This window comes from Heterocephalus glaber, unplaced genomic scaffold (assembly GCF_053883595.1).
Source record: "Heterocephalus glaber isolate CG9 unplaced genomic scaffold, H.glaber_assembly_v1.0 deba00001673, whole genome shotgun sequence".
Classification (NCBI taxonomy): domain Eukaryota; kingdom Metazoa; phylum Chordata; class Mammalia; order Rodentia; family Bathyergidae; genus Heterocephalus; species Heterocephalus glaber.
The window spans coordinates 1250049-1268400 of NW_028258410.1; the positions used below are offsets into that span (position 1 = coordinate 1250049).

At 36.7% G+C, this 18352-nt stretch overlaps 1 protein-coding gene and 1 pseudogene across 1 annotated transcript; one reads left to right on the plus strand and one right to left on the minus strand.

Annotated features, from left to right (window-relative positions):
- Positions 1 to 10756: 10756 nt before the first annotated feature.
- Positions 10757 to 11722, plus strand: LOC147822062 (olfactory receptor 4P4-like; annotated as a pseudogene).
- A 4184-nt stretch (positions 11723 to 15906) lies between these two features.
- LOC101717607 (olfactory receptor 4P4) lies at positions 15907 to 16877 on the minus strand. Its single transcript, XM_004841184.3, is given in 2 exon segments — positions 15907 to 16094; positions 16097 to 16877. Coding segments are annotated over 2 exon segments (969 nt in total).
- Positions 16878 to 18352: the final 1475 nt, after the last annotated feature.

Here is an 18352-nt window from a genome sequence, read left to right on the forward strand (position 1 = left end):
TATGGGCAAGGGAAATGAAATCTATGTGTCTAAGAGACATATGTGCCACCACATTTATTGCAGCACTCTTCACAGTAGCCAAGAAGGGCTGCAGATGTAGCTCAGGGGCACTGCACCTGACTTGTAAGCACAAGGTCCTGGGTTTCATCCCTGGTACTGGGAAAAAATAAAACAAAACAAAACAAAACAACAATAACCAAGAAATTTAAACAAATCAAAATGTGTTTCAAATGACTCAAATGACGAATTCTAGAACATGTATTGCATAAACACAATGGAATTCTGTTCACCCATAAAGAATGGAACTCTGCCATGTGCAACAACAGGCGGGTCATTCTGTTTAAAGAAATAAACCAGGCACAGAACAACAAGTGCCACATTGTCTCAGTCATGTGCAAAACATAAAATTTTTTATCTAGCTGGGATCCAAAGAGGAACAGTGGTTACTAACTATTGAATATCAGAATGGAGGAAAGGATGTGGAAATGTTGATCAGTAGGTACTAAGTTGCACTTCCATGTGAGTAGAAATTTGTAGTATGGTATTCCACAGTGGGATGACTGTAAAGCGTTACTGTGTACTAATATCTCAAAACCGAGAAAAGATTTTTAATGTTTTCATCATGAACAAATGGAAAATGAGGAGGCAAGTTTGTTTAACTTCATTACACAAAGTACACATATATTGACATATCTGATAATATATTCATATTTATACTAATAATTTTTGAGTTTTTAAGTACCATTAAAACAGTAAATTCACTTAATGAAAAATACCTATGGCTGCATTAAAAAATAAAATAAATCCTTTATTACTCTTGGGTTTCTCATGAGTATTGAGAAAATCCTAGATTCCTAAACAGTAAATTAGGTAAGATACATAGTTTCATTAAAGTATTATAGTAAATGGTAATCAAATTTATGTAGAAATAAAAAAACTGGAAGGTTAAAATAGAAACACTTAGAGGCTGTGGTGAGTTAATAACTATGTACATCTCTGGACTTTGTGCTGGTAAATTTTAACCATATTTATTTATTGTCAAAATTTAATTTAATAAAATAAACAGATAATTTTAAAAATCCCTTTATGTCTAGGAGAATATTAAATGTTATACCCTCAGAAAAGTTCCTAGGCTGAGACATTCAGATCCAGGAATTGTAGGATGGTTTTCCTTAGATATGTGCTCCTCAAAAATGAATGAGTTCTGGACATTTCTGGGAATTTTACTTACATATCAAAATGTTGGGTTAGGGAGCACTCTTTCAAGAAAATTAGAAGGCCAGGTACTACCTATTTTTTAAATTTCCCTTTGACTTTCTGCTACTCTTATAAGAAAACTCTTAATTTAACTCTAGTCTTACTGAACCAGAAGTAAGGTGGGGGCAAGGAAGGTTGACATATCACTTACTGAGAAGCACATATTGGAAAATCTGTCTCTGCCAGAGAACATCTTCTGATTTATCATGGAAAGATGGATACTAAATATCTGCCACAGAGCTGAATCCCATAATTTCTCCTTTCTGTGCTCTCTAGAACCCAGTTCTGTGGAGAGAACCTGGTGGCTACATTTGATCAGTCCTTTCTCATCTACCACCAAACTTGGCATGTTCTCTCTTGAAGTTTTTCTGTTACAAATGGGTTTCAAATTGGATTATGAGTCTTCTATTCATTCTAAATGATTTTAAATAATATTTGGAATTGTTTCTGTAATCATATTTCATGACTTAAAATCTTTTCTTAGTTTTTATTTTCCTTTTTGCTCCCATACTACTTTAATATTGAGAAGTTAAAATGGATCTTTGAAAATTAGGAATGCTGATGTCACTTCTCCATCTTCTTCATGCTAAGAGGGAAGTATCCAGGGCCAGCCCTGACACCAAGTAGAACTGCTATTTAACCTTTCTCTCTGCGCCCCCTGGTGGCCAAAGACTGGCTAAACCACAACTGCACCTGACCCAGCTGTGGTTCTGGCCCTTCTCCACACTGCAGTGCTTTGGTGCTTTTGAGGTTGGAACAGCTGAGCCACTTTCCCAATTTGGCCAAATTGAGAATAAATTATTTTTCTTCTACTTATATGGGCTTTTCTGCTACTGTGGATGGTGTGCTGGTAAATGAACCCAGATGATCTAGGCCCAGATTCATGTTTCTGCCTGGCCCTACCGATAACAAAATGGAGTCCTGAGGGGATTAGTGTCCCCTGATGGAGTCACTTGGACATGACGCCTGCAGCGGTTTTGCCTTTATCTACTCTGTCCTGGAGGAAAGGAATAAAACTCCAAGCCAGAGTCAACTGCCCTGTGGCAGTTTTAGTAAAATAGAAACTGTTTCAGGAACCTGTGGTCCCAAGGTTTGGAGAGCCCTGGTGCATGCGCACTGACTTAGTCTTGTCTTTCTTCTCCCTGTCTTCAGGGCTTCTTGTGAACCAACGTGGAGCTCTTGAGACAAATTTAGGACTTTTCGTGTGCCAGTTTATCATCCCAATTTCTTGAACTCTTTGTTAGAGAGCTTTGTTGTGATTTTCTTGGGAATCTGAAGCATTTCAGTGTACCTTAAAGAAATTTGTACTTCTTTAAGTCAGAAGAAGGTGGTTTTATTATGGTATGATTTGAGCCATATAACTGAAAGTGCATTCTTTTTGTTGTTGTTAAATTCTTTTATTGGTACATTTTAGGTATACAACACAATTACATTTCTCACTGGGAATTGTACCTTTACATAATGCATCTTGGTTCTTATTTTTTCCCCATTCCTAGCCCTCCCTTCACGCCCTCCACCCTTCCCTATTTACAAAGACTTTATTTCCATTTTTTCCATTTCTCATCATTTTTCCTTTCCCTTCTTTCCTTTCCCCTGCCCCTCCCACTACCCCTACCCCTTTGGTCCTTTTCTTCCTATTTTGCATTATGGATTATTCATTCTAATCATTGGTACATTTTAGGTATACAATATAATGACATTCATCATTAGAAATTTGCACCTTTACATAGTCTCTCTTGGCTCTTATTTTTCACCCTTGCCCAGCCTCCCTTCAACCCCTCCATTCCTCCCAATTTACAAAGATTTTGTTCCTATTTTTCCATTTTCTCATATTAATCCCATTCCCTTCTATCCTTTTCCCTAGCCCTCCCACTTCCTTTCCCCTTGCCTGTTTTCCTTTGGATGGGCTAGAATTCGTAGAAAAATTTATATTGATCCTTGTGTCTTGTTAAATTTTGACAATAATAAGGATAATTTATGAATTATTTTTAACATAACAACATTCACTTTTATTCGTTCATGTTAAGGCTCACAAAGTAATATCTATTGCATTTAAGTGCATATTAATATAAATGACTAACCAAATCCATTTTAGTGCATACTGAATATTCCACAGTGTTTAAGCATGTCAACACAGCCTCCTGATAAATTCAATAGAAGAATACTTTGTAAATTTTAACCCTTTACTATTACAGTGTCATGCTTTACTTTTAGCTGTCAAGTGTGCAAGATGAAGAGGAATTTTAGTTAGACAGGGGCTGAAATGGGAAGAGAAATATAGAGCATATACACTGCAAATCTATTGGGTTCTGAGTTTGGCTATTACATCCAAAACTATCATCATCATGTGTGGCATCATATTAACTTGCATTATAATAATAGCTCATTAATTCTGCATCAATTGGATCAAGCAGTTGTCAGCCTGGAAGAGACTGTGCACTTCAACTGAAATTGGCAAAATAGTATGGACAAGTAGAGTTGGGGTCACAGGGTTATTCCTCTCCACTTGCTGCTGGACCACTCTCTACCACTCACCTGAGCCCGGGCAATCCCCCAGGAAAACCTCCCAGCCTTTTTCCTAAGGCTAACTACATGGAGGCAGAGATTAGTAAAACAAGGAGCCCTGAGCCTGCACTAGAAAATTCCAACATCCCAAATCAGGGTACAGGTGTACCAGATACTCCTGCATGAACTATGTTAACCTTTCTTCACTTGGAGGTAATTGAAGGTTCATGCATATGGGCTGCATGTCATGCTCACATCTGACTTCACTCAGCACCCTGGCAATCACATTGTCAATCATGCTCTGGAAGATCTAATGGGAGGTGCCTTAGATGTGGTGGAACATTTAAATTCCTAAACCCAGTGTCCTTGGTACTTGTGCCATTTTCTTTTAGAGCCTGATCACTCTGAGGAATCTGTCACCTAATTAAACACTGGTGTTTCTTTACCATTGCATGCAACATCCAGCTCCTTGTTATGCATAATAGACTAGGAACCTACCTCGGAAACCATTACTCATGGTAACATCTTGGTGAGCCAGGAGGTGAGGTCACTTTTGGGGAGATTTTGTATTTATTCTCTTCTCTTTCTTATATTTAGGCTCTGCCACAGGCAAAAATACCTTGCACATATCACTCAGGTTTATGTTTGTGCAACCTTTTTTGTGCTACACATGCCTCCAGCTTGGAGATTTCTTTTCAGTGGCTACAGTCTCCTAAGCTGATAGAAAAAGTGAGTGCTTGAGCAAAGATTCTGACACAACCAGCATGGGAAACCCCAGACCTGAAACACAGTGGAGAGAGCTAGTCTTCAGATCACACTAGAAAAAGCAGTCTCCAAAAGCATATACACTTGTGGATCCTAAACACTTTAGCCTGAGGAAGGTCCTCTACATTGTTCTTTTGACAGATATCTCTCTCTCTCTCTTCTCTCTTTCTTTCTGTCTCTGCCTGTCTCTTTCTCTCTTTCTCTCTTTTTCCCTGCATCTCTCAAAATTGCAGGGCACAAACCAGGTATGGTGGCCCACTTGGGAGGCTGAGGCAGGAGGATTGCCTTGAGCTCAAGGCAAGCTTGATCAAAAAACCAAAAAAACCCAAAAACAAAACAAAAATACCCCAAACAAACGTGAAGGGTATAAGCTCAGTCTGAAGCCATAGCTCCCCTTTTTGGGTGTCTGAGTGTCTTAAGCTATGCAGACTCAGTGGTCATTCAGGTGATAACTGACCTTTTCCATGGGACCTGGTGAAGCCTATGGAGTCAAACTGAAAAGAAGCCCACAGATTTACTTTTCTCCCTCCTCTCTCCCATAACAAAGCCCCAATCCCTTTCTTGTCCCTTCTTTCATAGGCTTCCATCTCTCAGAAACCTCAAATCCTTTAGTTTTTTTCCTGATATTAGTTATCAGGGAGAGGCAGGGAGCTGGAAGGTGGGAGCTGGGGACTCAGGGAGATTTTTATGTCCCCAGGAATGTTTCATAGTATGTCCATCCACGTGGGAGGGAGGATGAGAAGCACATGGCCTCTGTGTTTTCAGCTGGTAGGAGAGGGCTACAGGCCTGTGGAAGGGGAAGCACTTGAGCTCTTCTCACCTGTCTGCCATGACTTTCTTTGGTTCTAGGATCACCTGTCAAGCTCTGCAGGTATTTTTTTCTCTAGAGTCTTGGTGTTGTTTCTCTAAAGCTAGCTGTATTCCTTCCTCAGTCTTATTTGGATCCATGGTACTTACCACAAATTTTGTCTGAAATGTATCTCCATATGTAAACTGGAGTATTGCCTTTTTAATATTTTTAAAGTTTTATTCAATTAGGAAATATATATTTCCCATCTATTTGTGACTCAGCATTTTCTGTTTTTCTTCTTCTCTTTGGAGTTGTGTGCATTAGGTCCTTTCTTTCCAGGTCATCCATAAATATTCTCCTAGAAAAATGCCAGATGGTGTCATGTAAGTCTCCATGTGTGCACAGTGAAAAAGATGACTTGTGTGATGTACCTATTTTTAGACCTTTGAACAACATTAAATGTGTTCTGCTCTACTTTGGTCAAATTATTCCAAGGCAAATTCCAATATTCACAGAGATACCACATCACATTTCTGCATGTACAATGTTTCCCAGGAAATGCCATTTGGAAATCATTAGGAACCATGAATTTTCTTGGTCTTCATTTTCCCTTGAGTTCCTCTTTAAGGAGGGGCAAAAAGAGTTGCCAATATAAATGATGAAAATACCAGCTTCTTCTTCTCTTGAATATTAGGATACAACTGGGAAAGGACTCAAATTTCTTCTAAAAACAATTAGACAGCTTTCCCTTTGAAAGTAGATAAGTACTAACCTCAGAATTCTGCAGAATACATGGGGAGATGTATTTATATATTCACTAAATGTATTGGTTAATTCTGAGTTATGACAGACATGGAGCATTGCCTGTATCTTAGGTTTAAACCAACCACCCAGTGAATTGGACACAGGTTAAATTTCATTTAAGCAACCAGCAGTTAATCATTATCTGAAGAGCAATAAGAATTATAATTTTTAAATCTCTTATTAAAATATAAATTTAATGAATATTTGCAAATTTTCTATTTATTGAAAACTTCACATACAATAAATTTACAACAAATAATTATTAAAACTATTATTCCATTAACTTAATAAAGAAGACCATTTCTTCACATTTTTTAAACAATCTACATGTGATCATTTATCCTTGAAAACTGCTAAGTCAGTTCAAACAGTGATAATGTTTTTTCATGACTTTGAGATAGGGAGATATAAAAATGAAATTTGTGATCTGTATTTCCATGAAAGATATCAAGAAAACCTGACAAGGAAAACTCAGGAAATTACAGTGTGTGAAAAGTGGATTTGATTTGTGTTTCTTATTTTTATATTTAAATGTTGTTTTTTTCTCTTGCAATTCAGCAAAACTTGGGCTTTCTGTTAAAATAAGAAATCAGTGAAGACTATCAGAATATTCCTCCAGGGTAGGTCAAAGACTGAAGAATAAGGAAAAACACATTTGGGGGATCACCCAGAGAGGAGCCCACTATGATTTTAGGGAAATTTTTACTAAGAAATGGTGCAAGTATGAATTGTGGGTTTCATGCGGTCACTCTACTGCCAATACACAGGACATTGGTAGAAATTAGGATGACTATTCTAAACTATGACCTCAGTATCTCTATCATTTGACTATAATTATCCTGTGTTTTTAAAGTTCCTTAATATGGCAAAAGATTAAGACAATAACATTATATATTGAAACTGACTTCCATTTCATTGTTTTCAAATATTGAAACTAAATTAATTCATTAGTTAGGAGAATGCATGTAATAATTAAAATATTAAACTACAGTGCAGTAAAATAAAGAATGGAAGGGAATTAATATTTTAAAGTATGATGCTGTCAGATGCTATCTAATTGATTAAATATTAATGTATATATTAATTTATTGAATTCACAATTTTTGACTGAATTAGTTATTTACAATCCTACTGTGAGAGAACCAGATTATTATCTTACTGCCTAATTTTTTTTTCGGTACCAGGGATCGAACTCAGGACCTTGTGCTTGCGAGGCAGGCCCCGGAACCACTGAGCTAAATCCCCAGCCCATCTTACTAAATAGAAATTTCAGTAAAGCCTCAGTGATTTTCCTCTTTTACCCACCAAGCACAATACTTCCTACAGAGAATTCAATGATTAATAAATTAATTAGACTATACAAATCAACAGGAGATAACTTTTATTTTCCTTACTCGGCAAACAAAAATATGATATAAAGAAATTCTGCATCATTTGTTCAAAAATCAAACACCCAAGATTCAACACAAAAATTGGTCACACCATTTTGTTTTGTGGGTTCCCCCCCCCTTATGTCCAAGAAAAGGAAAAATTAAGGCTGCGATCCTCACACTCACCAAGTTACAATTTCCTTAGAGAATTGGACTACAGCATGTAATAATCAACAAAATAAATAAGCAACATAAATAAAAATAGGTAGTTATAAGAATCAAAAGGTGTAGAAGTTTGGATTATGTACTATATTGTGGAATGTAGTTGTCAGTGAAACCTGTATTTGAAAACTGTAGGAGTTCTGGTAGAATTTTAAATAAGTCTCAGTTACGAATGGCAAAATGTCTAGCTGCTGTAATGCTGAGTGTTAAGGTAAGCTGGTGAGAGACACTAAAGTTTGAACTGTAAGCACTGTGATTTCTGAGAACTTGGATGGCATAAAGACAAAAATGCTTAGGGAGTTTAACGTAGCATGCCGTGAAGGAGACTGGGAGGAAAGTCGCTTTGGTGTGGTTTTAGTATTAGAAGACTTTAGTGTCAGTGATAAATAAGGAATCAACCTCCGTGTGTAGTTGTAACTTTCTTAGATGTAGTTGTAACTTTCTTAGATGTCTTTGTAAGAAAGGTGACCATCCCTCAGCCCCAGCTGTTGACCCACTGTTTTGTATGTCATTAGATCAGATGCAGAGGAAGTTCTTAATGATCTATTTCACACTCAGCAGTTATTTATACTTAAGGAAACATTGAAATCTTCAAAAGGGGTGTGGCGTATTTTACCACTGCTCAGTGAGGCAGGAGTACAGAGAGATGGAAGAGATTAAGTTTGTAATTGTAGCCCAAATAGCTCAATATTGTAAAGGGTATCTAGTGATAAACTAACATTGTGATACATTTAAAAATGTGAAAATACAAAATGGGTCTTACCGACATGAAGGAGTCATGCTTCTTAGATTTCTGGAGACACCTTGAAAATAGGGGAGCCAATGCTTTCAAGTGATTCAGGAGCATGGATTATAGTTATTGAACCATGCACCACATGGGCTTTGCATAAAATTTTAAAAATAAACAGTAGGTTCATTTCAAATGCCCTCTCCTTCTAATAAACAGGATTTGGTTAACTTTTATGATTATTCTATTTAAATAATGTGTTTTATCTGAAATAACAGAAAATAGTCTACTTTAAAATACTCTTCTGATAATTTTTAAAATTTTCTATTAATTTTCCACTTTCAGTCTGAAAAGAGGCTCTTAACATTGTGTCTTTAAAGCATGATTTGATCTATTCCTTGATAAGAATCTCAAAGAGTGAAGCATTGGATTGAATTAAATGGGTTTGATTAAATTAAATGGCTTATTTGAACACTATGAATACCTCTTCTTTGTTGTTTGGTATAATAAATGGCAGAAGGTAATTTCATAGTAATTAATTTCAATTCTGAAAAGATGGATTTTTATGTTTATGTACATAAATTTAAATGGCTAATAGACTAAAGGGAAAATGTTAGGTATAAAAAACTTTATACACAGTAGAGCGTGGCTCTGCTATAAAGACAAACTTGAGCACTCATAGGTAAAGGAATGAAAGTTGACATTAAGTGAAATAAGTCAGATACACAAAATGAAATGTTGCATTGTTTCATATGAAAAACTGTGTAATATGCATAAAGCAAAATAGAAGGTAAATAAATGGGAAGTAAGGAGATGATTTTCAAATTGATAGAGGAATAGGATTGAGCAAGGGGGAGAGAGGAGAGGGAAAAGGGATTTCAAAAAATAATCAAAAGGGGAAAATGATGAAAATTTAGCCTTTGCAAATGGGAAAGGGACCAAGAGTTGGAAAGAGCAGAGAGGGAAGAGAGGGGAAGGGGATGATAAATAAAAATGAGAAAGGAATTAAGACATGAGCATGTACCAACTCCCCAAGATAATTGCAATCATTCAGTAGTGCAAACATGTACTAATAAAAATAATACTAAAAATAAAGTTTAAATATATCAATGCCAATATTAGAAGTAGTGGGTATAAAATAGTTTAGTACCAAGCTTCAGTGTGTTATATATTTGGAATAAAGAACTTCTGGTGGGATTTAATCAAGTGATCAGAAGCTTGTTTCTCAATAGTTCTTCCTCATTCTACTGATCAAACCATGAAAAGGTCTTTATGGTTCCTAAGGGTTAACAATTATTATCACAAGGATGTTAGTTCACTTAGTGTGACATTACTTTATCACTGTGACAAAGGGGGGTGTGAAAATAATGGAGGTAAACATGAGAAAAGTCAGCCCCAACACTAAAATAATACTGTGGAAATGGAAAATAATGTGCATTTTCCCAATGCTTAATTAGGAAAAAATGGATAATTCATTTTCATCAATTTATAAGAAGTTAATTTATTCAAGTAGGTAATGCATTGGGCTAGAGTAAATCTAAAAGAAATCAATTATTATTATCCAACTAAATGTCAAATAAATAAATAAATAAATAAATAAATAAATAAATATTTTTCACCTCTGAGATGATAATGCTTTGATAAATGGATTTAACATTCTTTTCTTCTTATATCTTTGGTTGGCTGTGACACATAATGCATTGATTGTAAATCAAGTACACATACCAATTTGAATGAATTTGTAAATTGAGCTCAATAGAAATTTCATGATTCCAAATGCATTTTATGATTTCTACATATAACATTTCCACATAAGTTACATGGTGGGAACTTGTACTATCTACATATTAAGGTTCATATATTTGTATTTTACGTATCTTCACTATTAACATTTAATTTTTGTGTATTTTAAAATTATAAACAGAACAAAAGATCTGATTTTTCCAAACCAAAGTGTAAATTCTTTAGTTCTATTGAGCACAATATTCAGTTATGTTTGCTAACTAAAGCTCATAGAATGGCTACACACACACACACACACACACACACACACGCACACGCTCACACACACACAAATTCTTCAATGCTAGTCTTCATTTCAGGGATCAAAAAATACTAATAATTGATATTTTAAAGAAAATGAAAAAAAACTCTCCCTTCAATCTTCCTAAGTGAAAATAAAATTTTCTTCCACCTTCGAATCTTATCTGTATAATTTGTTCCATGCCACGGGACAGCATCTCCACCATATTTAAATACATCTCACAGTAATGAATAATTCTTCTAATTTCAGGTGGCTGCAAACTGCTCTGGATCATGAAATACAGGAATAATATTGAAAAATTTATTCTTTTAGGACATTCTCAGAAAAAGGAAATAGAAGTCCTCTGCTTTTTCCTGTTTGTACTCTGTTATGTTGCAATCATGATCAGAAACTTACTTATCATGGTTTTCATCGCCTGCACCCCACTAGTTACCCACCCCATATATTTCTTCCTGAGGTACCTCACCCTGTCAGACCTCTGCTACACCTCCACGGTGACCCCCAAGCTAATCACTGATCTGCTGGAGACTAAGTCCATTTCCTACAGTGTCTACATGACCCAGCTCTTCACCATGCACTTCTTCGGGGGCATCAAGGTCTTTATCCTCACAGGGATGGCCTATGACCACTTTGTGGCCATTCACAGGCTGCTGCACTATGCAGTCATCATAAGGAAGCACCTGTGTGATCTCCTGATTGTAGCTTCCTGTGCAGGTGGATTCCTGCATACCTTTGGTCAGGTCATCCTTGCCGTCTTCTTACCCTACTGCAGTCCCAATGAAATAGACCACTACTTCTGCGATGTGTATCCTTTGCTGAAGCTGGCCTGCATGGATACAAGCAAAATTGGATTTTTGGTCATTGCCAATTCTGGCCTGATGGGACTGGTAACTTTTGTGGTCTTGGTGATATCTTATGTGGTGATCTTATACACTCTCAAGTCCTACTGTGCTGAGAGTCACTGCAAAGCCCTCTCCACCTGTAGTTTCCACATCACTGTGGTGGTCCTCTTTTTCACTCCTTTACTATTTGTTTATATTTGACCAGCAACTACTTTTCCAGAAGACAAGGTGTTCTCTCTGTTTTATACTATCATTGCCCCCATGCTCAACCCTCTGATTTACACACTAAGAAATATGAAGATAAAGAATGCCATCAAGAAACTCTGGTGCCTCATCATGGGAAGTAAAAGAAACACACTGAAAGACATCCCCGTGGGTCTATGCATAGCTCAGTGAAGATGCTGCTCCTCCCTGAAATCTGGAAACATCATAAACTTTGCATATGTGACTTCCCCGTAGGAAACATATATGTAGGACCCTGTCTGCATAAAATGTATTGTCCTCTTGGCTTGTTCCAGGATTCTTCTCTATCATCTTTCCTTTCCTGCTTTCTTGTTCCTGTGTCCTGTGTCCACTGCTCAGTTCTCCGGGCAGCTCCTTTTGCTCTCCCACTGCAGTGTGCAGTGTGTGCCATAAACAGTGTATGGCACACATGCAGTGAGGCCCCACAGAGCTCACTGTTGCATGTGACTCCATTCAGGGAATCAGCTCCCAGTTCCAAGAATAGCTACAAAGCAACACCAGTTTGTACTTACAGCATATTTTAACAGATCTAGAGGGGCCACAGCAGCTCTCCTTATCAACTCCACCTCACACTCTGTTAGTAACTGATAGCATTCTCAGTTTTCTTACATTCCCAAGCCCAAGATAATAACCCCTCTTCTGTTCTGTAGCCCGTTCCTTACAGCTCTGTTCATAAATAAATTAATCACACCTCTAAGCTTAATTGTAGCACCATATACAATGGACACTTGACTTATGAACTCAATTCATTCACAGGAACTGGTTTTAACTCAAGTTGGTCAATTGAAGACTCAGGCTCCTCTACACAGCCTTTGAAGTCTCTCTCCTGTACACAGGCAGATCTCAGTGTCCTTAGAGAGACATTGGCAAAGAATTTCTCAACCTTACACAGGAAAGAATGGTGTAATGTTCCTTCCAGAACTCTTTAAGGGTTAAATCTGTATGTGAGACCATCTGGAAGCACAAGAGGCTGGCACTGGGGTCGTAACTCAAGACTTTGGTAGTAAGTTAAAACTAACCCAAGTTGTTCATGTGTCAGGTCATAACTCAGGGTCCACTGTAGTGTTTTGGTTGAGAACTTGAGTTTCAAATGCGGAATTGCTTACTGACTCTTCAGACAGGGGCAACATCATGCTCCCAGTACCTTCTGCAACATGAAGGTATAGTAATAGCACAACAATTACTGTGTTGTCCACAGTTGCATATGAAGGGCTACAACACTGTCTATGACACAGGAAAGTACATAGGAACATTCTACTTCCTCATGTCTTATTAGGATCAGAAAAACGACCATTCAGATAATGCCTTTTGTGGCAAAAAAAATAAAATGTCAAGGAGCCCTCATATTAGTGTGAAGACCCTGTGAGAGGACATGATAAACTTTATTTTTCTTGGAGTAGGCAAGAAAATAGCACTATTATTACATCAACTTTTGTTTTTGTTTTTAGTGTTATAAAACTGAAAAGAAAAATGTGTTGGAAAATTCATCTGATAGAAGAAATGCCTGAGATCAGAACTAGGCCACTGGATAGTTGGTTCAGATTGTGGAAGACCTCAAATTTTTTAGGAATCTCCATCAACATGAAAAGTATTATAACAGAATTTACTTTCAGGCTAGCAGAAAAGGACTCCTAAGTAAAATCAGTAGTTGTTCAAAGTTAAGATGGATGGAAACTGTGAACAGAAAGAGCACAGTGCTGCAATTCTGTTTAAACTGCTCAACAATTAAAACTGAAAATGTCACATTGTAAAAATGTTTTTGAAAAATGTCTTCAAATGCATTTCTTGGTTTTCTGACCTCATCTGTGACAATTATCCTGGTCCTTCCGAGTAGGGCTTAAGCAGCACACATGAGGAGACAGTGCCATGGTACAAATGGGGAGAGTTTCTGCGAGGCAACAGGGTCTCTGTGAGAAGACCAGCAAAGCCTTCAATTAACTGAGCCTCTGTTTCAGAGGTATGTTGGTAAAATAAATGGGCCAATTAAGACTCTTGAATTGCTTGTTCACCTCTTTAAGCCTCATTTTCCTCTAAACCATTAAGACAGAATTACATAATTTAGAATATAACAAGGAATCCACAATGCAATGTGAAATATCTCAGGGTCATACAGAACAACAACACATACTTTCCTTTTATGTTCTCTCCTCTTTGAAGTAGTACATTAGCAAGTAGTGAAATTTTCATACACATGTGAACAACAAAGTCCAAAAACACTTATAAAGAAAAGGTAGCCTAACATAAATTTAATGAATGGGATCTGGTAACTCAATTTTGACAATCTGTAGTAAACAAAATTAACATAGTATGTTTATTGGTTATTTTAAAACTCTAATCACTTGTCTATATTTGTTTGCTTCAATACTTATTTACACTTTTGAAAATGTAACCAAATGTGTGCTTTGTTTCTTTGATAGTACATAAAATATCTGCCTGCCTATTGAGTTGTGAATACAATGAAAGCTCTTATATTTAAAGTACAATTCCACCATTTTCTTACTGTAAGAGAATGCGACATATCTTAATTTTACCTTAATTAATTCACATACAATTAGCATAAGATGGCAGGTATATTGAACAATAAGCTCTTCATAATATTTCCGAGCATAATGTAGATATTCAAGCAGAAAAGGAGCTGTTTCCCAGCAGAAACAAGAGGAATATGTGTAACAGTGAAATCATACTCAACCAGTCTGGCTCTTGTAAATAGAAGGACAGGGTACTTTGTAAAATGAACAAACATACAGGTTTTGGTGGGTTTGTGACAGACATAATATTTTAGACTCTGTTTAGATTCAGGAAATTATTATATTTTCAATGATATTTAATGATGGCCATTTTATTCCTAGTGTTCAAAGCTAGACATTTTACATTGAGCTCATCTTTAATTTAATGCATAAGAAGGAACAAGTAGAGAGATAGAGAAATGTAAGTATTTCGTCATACAAAGGTAAGCATCTGTATATAGTTAAGTTAATTATAGCAGTTCTTCCTGCTGATTAACATAAAAAATAATGACAACCCAGTGACAGCAAGAATATCCATAATATCCCTAGTCTGTGTCTTTGTTTCTAACTATCATTCTTCAACAAAAAAGAAATATGACTACTAGAACAAATGGCCGATAGGAGAAGTGGGCATGATAATTACATAGTTTCAAGAATCATTTAGTATTATAAAATAAATAAGCACTTCACAAACAAAACAGTGGGGGCAATTCAAGAGAACACAGGCACCCCTTCTAGGAATCTTCCCAAAGGAGTTAAAGACATCATACCACAGTGATACATACACACCCATGTCTATAGCAGCACGATTCATAGTAGCTAGATCTTGGAAGCAGCCTATATGTCCACAGCAGATGAATGGATGAAGAAAATGTGGTATTTATATTCAATGGGTACTGCTCTGCCATAGCAAAGTGCAGAGGACTGTAATATTAATTATGCCCAAAGCAGACTGTAAAGAGTAAACCCCACAATTGGCTTGTTTATAGAAGTGTTTGTAGTTTATTAGAAAATAAAGTACATGGTTATCTTACCTGTAACCAATACCACATTTTCCTCACTATATAAACGGAATTTTATAGAAATACTTCTATAATTATTAAAATTGTCATTTTATAATAATCTCACTAAAATGTTTAAGAAAACCTTTTCCAATTTCACATAATCTTTATCACTTACATAAAAATGTTTTTACTGTTTATTTGTATATGCCTTAAGAAATCACATTTTGCTTTTAAAATTTTTGGAATAAATATATAATATCTTGAATAGAGTAGGAAAAATGACAATGAGTTTTTGTATACTTTTATGAGAATGCTGAAAGGAAACTGAGCCCAAATGGACCCTTTAGGTCTGACATAATCAGGATGAGTGTGGCTTATGTATTTTTGGAGATTTACTGTGAAGAAAAGTATAAAGATATTGCAAAGGTGAGTTCAGATAGCATTTGATGGAAAAGCCCAAAGGGATATTAACATCAAACACAACAACATGAGTGCACTCAGAGAAGAAAATGATGGCTAAAATTCCTGGAGGAAGGTGCACTTCAGAAACAGAAGCAAAAGTAGAACAAATTACATTGGTGCCTTGACTCATGAACACCTCAGTTTGCAAATAGAAGCATTTGGCAACATTTTGCTTCCATTGGAGAACTCCGCCTCAGGCAACAAACATGATTGTAGCCATCTTCCTCAGAATCCAAATTGAGTTCATGACCTGAGGTGCCACTGTATTTCGAAGTACATTACAACATTAATGAACTGAAATTAATGTCTATGTTTGTTTTTATAAGGAAGTTCATGCTTTAATAAACTTAAGATAGAGGAAATGTCATTTGGGCAGTGTACACCATGGGGAGTAGAGTGACTTGCAGATGAGCTGTCTTCCAATCAAAAATGATTTCTGGCAGCAAATCTTCCTCATGGCATCCTTTATCTCTGTGTTCCACAAAGTGTAGATCAGGGGGTTGAACATGATGATGCTGTAGAAAAGAGCAAACACTTTGTCCTCTGGGAAGGGGCTGCTGGTCTGATGTAAATGAAGAGGACAGGCACGAAGAACAAAACCACCACCATTACGTGGGAGCTGCAGGTGGAAAGGGCTTTCCTGTGACTCTCTGTAGGGTAAGCCCTGATGGTGTACAAACTCACCATGTGAGACAGCATCACAACCACAAACACCACCAATCCCATCATGCCTGAATTGGTGACCACTAGGATTCCGGCTCTGTGTGTGTCTGTGCAGGCCAGTTCCAGCAAAGGGAACACATCACAGAAGTAGTGCTTCATTTCAATGGGGCCACAGAAAGGCAGGGTGGTAATGAAGAGGAACTGGACAAAGGAATGCAGAAATCCCCCTGAGCAGCATGCAGTGACAGCCGCATTACACCTGGGCCTGCTCATGACGACCGCATAGTGCAGCAGCTTGCGGATGGCCACATAGCGGTCATAGGCCATCCCTGTGAGGATGAAGATCTCGATGCCCCTGAAGAAGTGCATAGCAGAAAGCTGAGCCATGAAGCCAGTATAAGAAATGGTGTTCCTTTCTTTCAGCGAGTCGGTGACTAGTTTAGGGGTCACTGTGGAAGTATAGCACAGGTCTGAGAGAGCAAGGTAATTAAGGAAGAAATACATGGGTTGGTCAATTAGCTGGCTGCAAGTGATAGAAATCATTATGAGTACATTCCCCATCCAAATAGCTATAAAACAAAACAAGTACAATAGAAAGCACAGATTTTTAACTTTCTTGTTCTGGGAAAGTCCCAACAGTATAATTTCTGTGATGTTATTTGTATTTTCCATGATCCAGTGCATTTAAAATTCAATAGATTTGGCTGAAAAAAATAACAGGTCCGTATGAGAAGCACTGACTTAGAATGGTACGAATCTTAGTATAATAGAAATTATTGAACGTATTTCACCTTCCCCCTTATTACCAATAGTAAAGTAATTAAGCATACATTTCCTATGGAGAGGCAAACCATATAATTTACTACTCTAATCAGGTAACATTGTGTAATGAAAGTAAGTTACACTTGCTCTAGGCACAAAGAAGCACAATGGTCTGGCATATGTAACATGAAGGTGCACTCCAGGAGGAAGCCAACCTAGTTGGGGACTCGCCTGCCTCCTTGATATGCTGGAAGAGTCAGACTTAGGGTGAAGCCAGTTGGGGGCTTTGGGCAAGTCCGAGGTGGAAGCTCATCTTTATTTAACATTTTCATATTTTTATTATGAAATTTTCACTTTAAGAAATACACTATCCTATGTATCTTGCTCATTCTACTGTTTGCACCCATGGTGAGTATGGGATTTGCCTCATCCAAGTCTTGATCTTGGGTAGAAAAACATTACATATTTCTCAATGCCACAGAAAACAACAAAGAAAACATAATACCACACAAAGGCAAAGTAGCTGTGATATTCCTTTTGATTTGCAAGATGGATTAAAAATAACACTCATACAAAAAGTTGTCAAGTGAATATTGCCTGCTAGAGGGAGGAACATCAATGTTTCAAGTCCCAAGTAACAGTGAACATAAGCCTGCAATCATTTTATAAGTAAATGAATGATTACATATACTGACTTAAAATGAGTTTATTGTCTTCTCAGTTTTTAAATATGGCTAAATTATTTTTAAAATAATAATGATTTTGTAAATAGTGGGATGTTAGAAATATTTTTTCAGAATATCACAATATTTTGTGTTCTATAATCAAAAAAATTTAATATTTTAAAAAATAATCTTGGTTTAGGTTATCAGTACATGAATTTTCAGTGAAATTGGCAATATATTTTTATAGCTACAAGCATAATTTAGGACTCTTTCCAAAGGGTCTTGTATAATATTAATTTAATATTTTGCTCACACAGCTTTTGAAGGCAGGATGAGTTGGAAAACTCTCTCCCATTTCTTTCTCCAATGCTAACTAGTTTCCATCCTGACCAAATAGGCAAATAGCTATATTGTTTGAAGGTTTAGTTTCTTCTTTGGTTTAATGTCCTTGGAAAGCTGGACTTTGCTGCACTAATTCATGCACCACAGTGTCTAATTCTTCTCTAGAGTCTAAGTTTCCTTCATTTACATTCAAGAATGGCATCAAGGTGCCTGTGTGTGTGTGTGTGTGTGTGTGTGTGCAACTCATTAAATTCTGATCTTGGTTGATAACTTTGTTTTTAAAATATAATTGAAGGATGTGTGGGGTAACAGGCTGTTTTTTCTGTGCATTACTTGCACTGCCAGGTAGTTTAAGTCATCTGTGGAGTTTGCACTTCC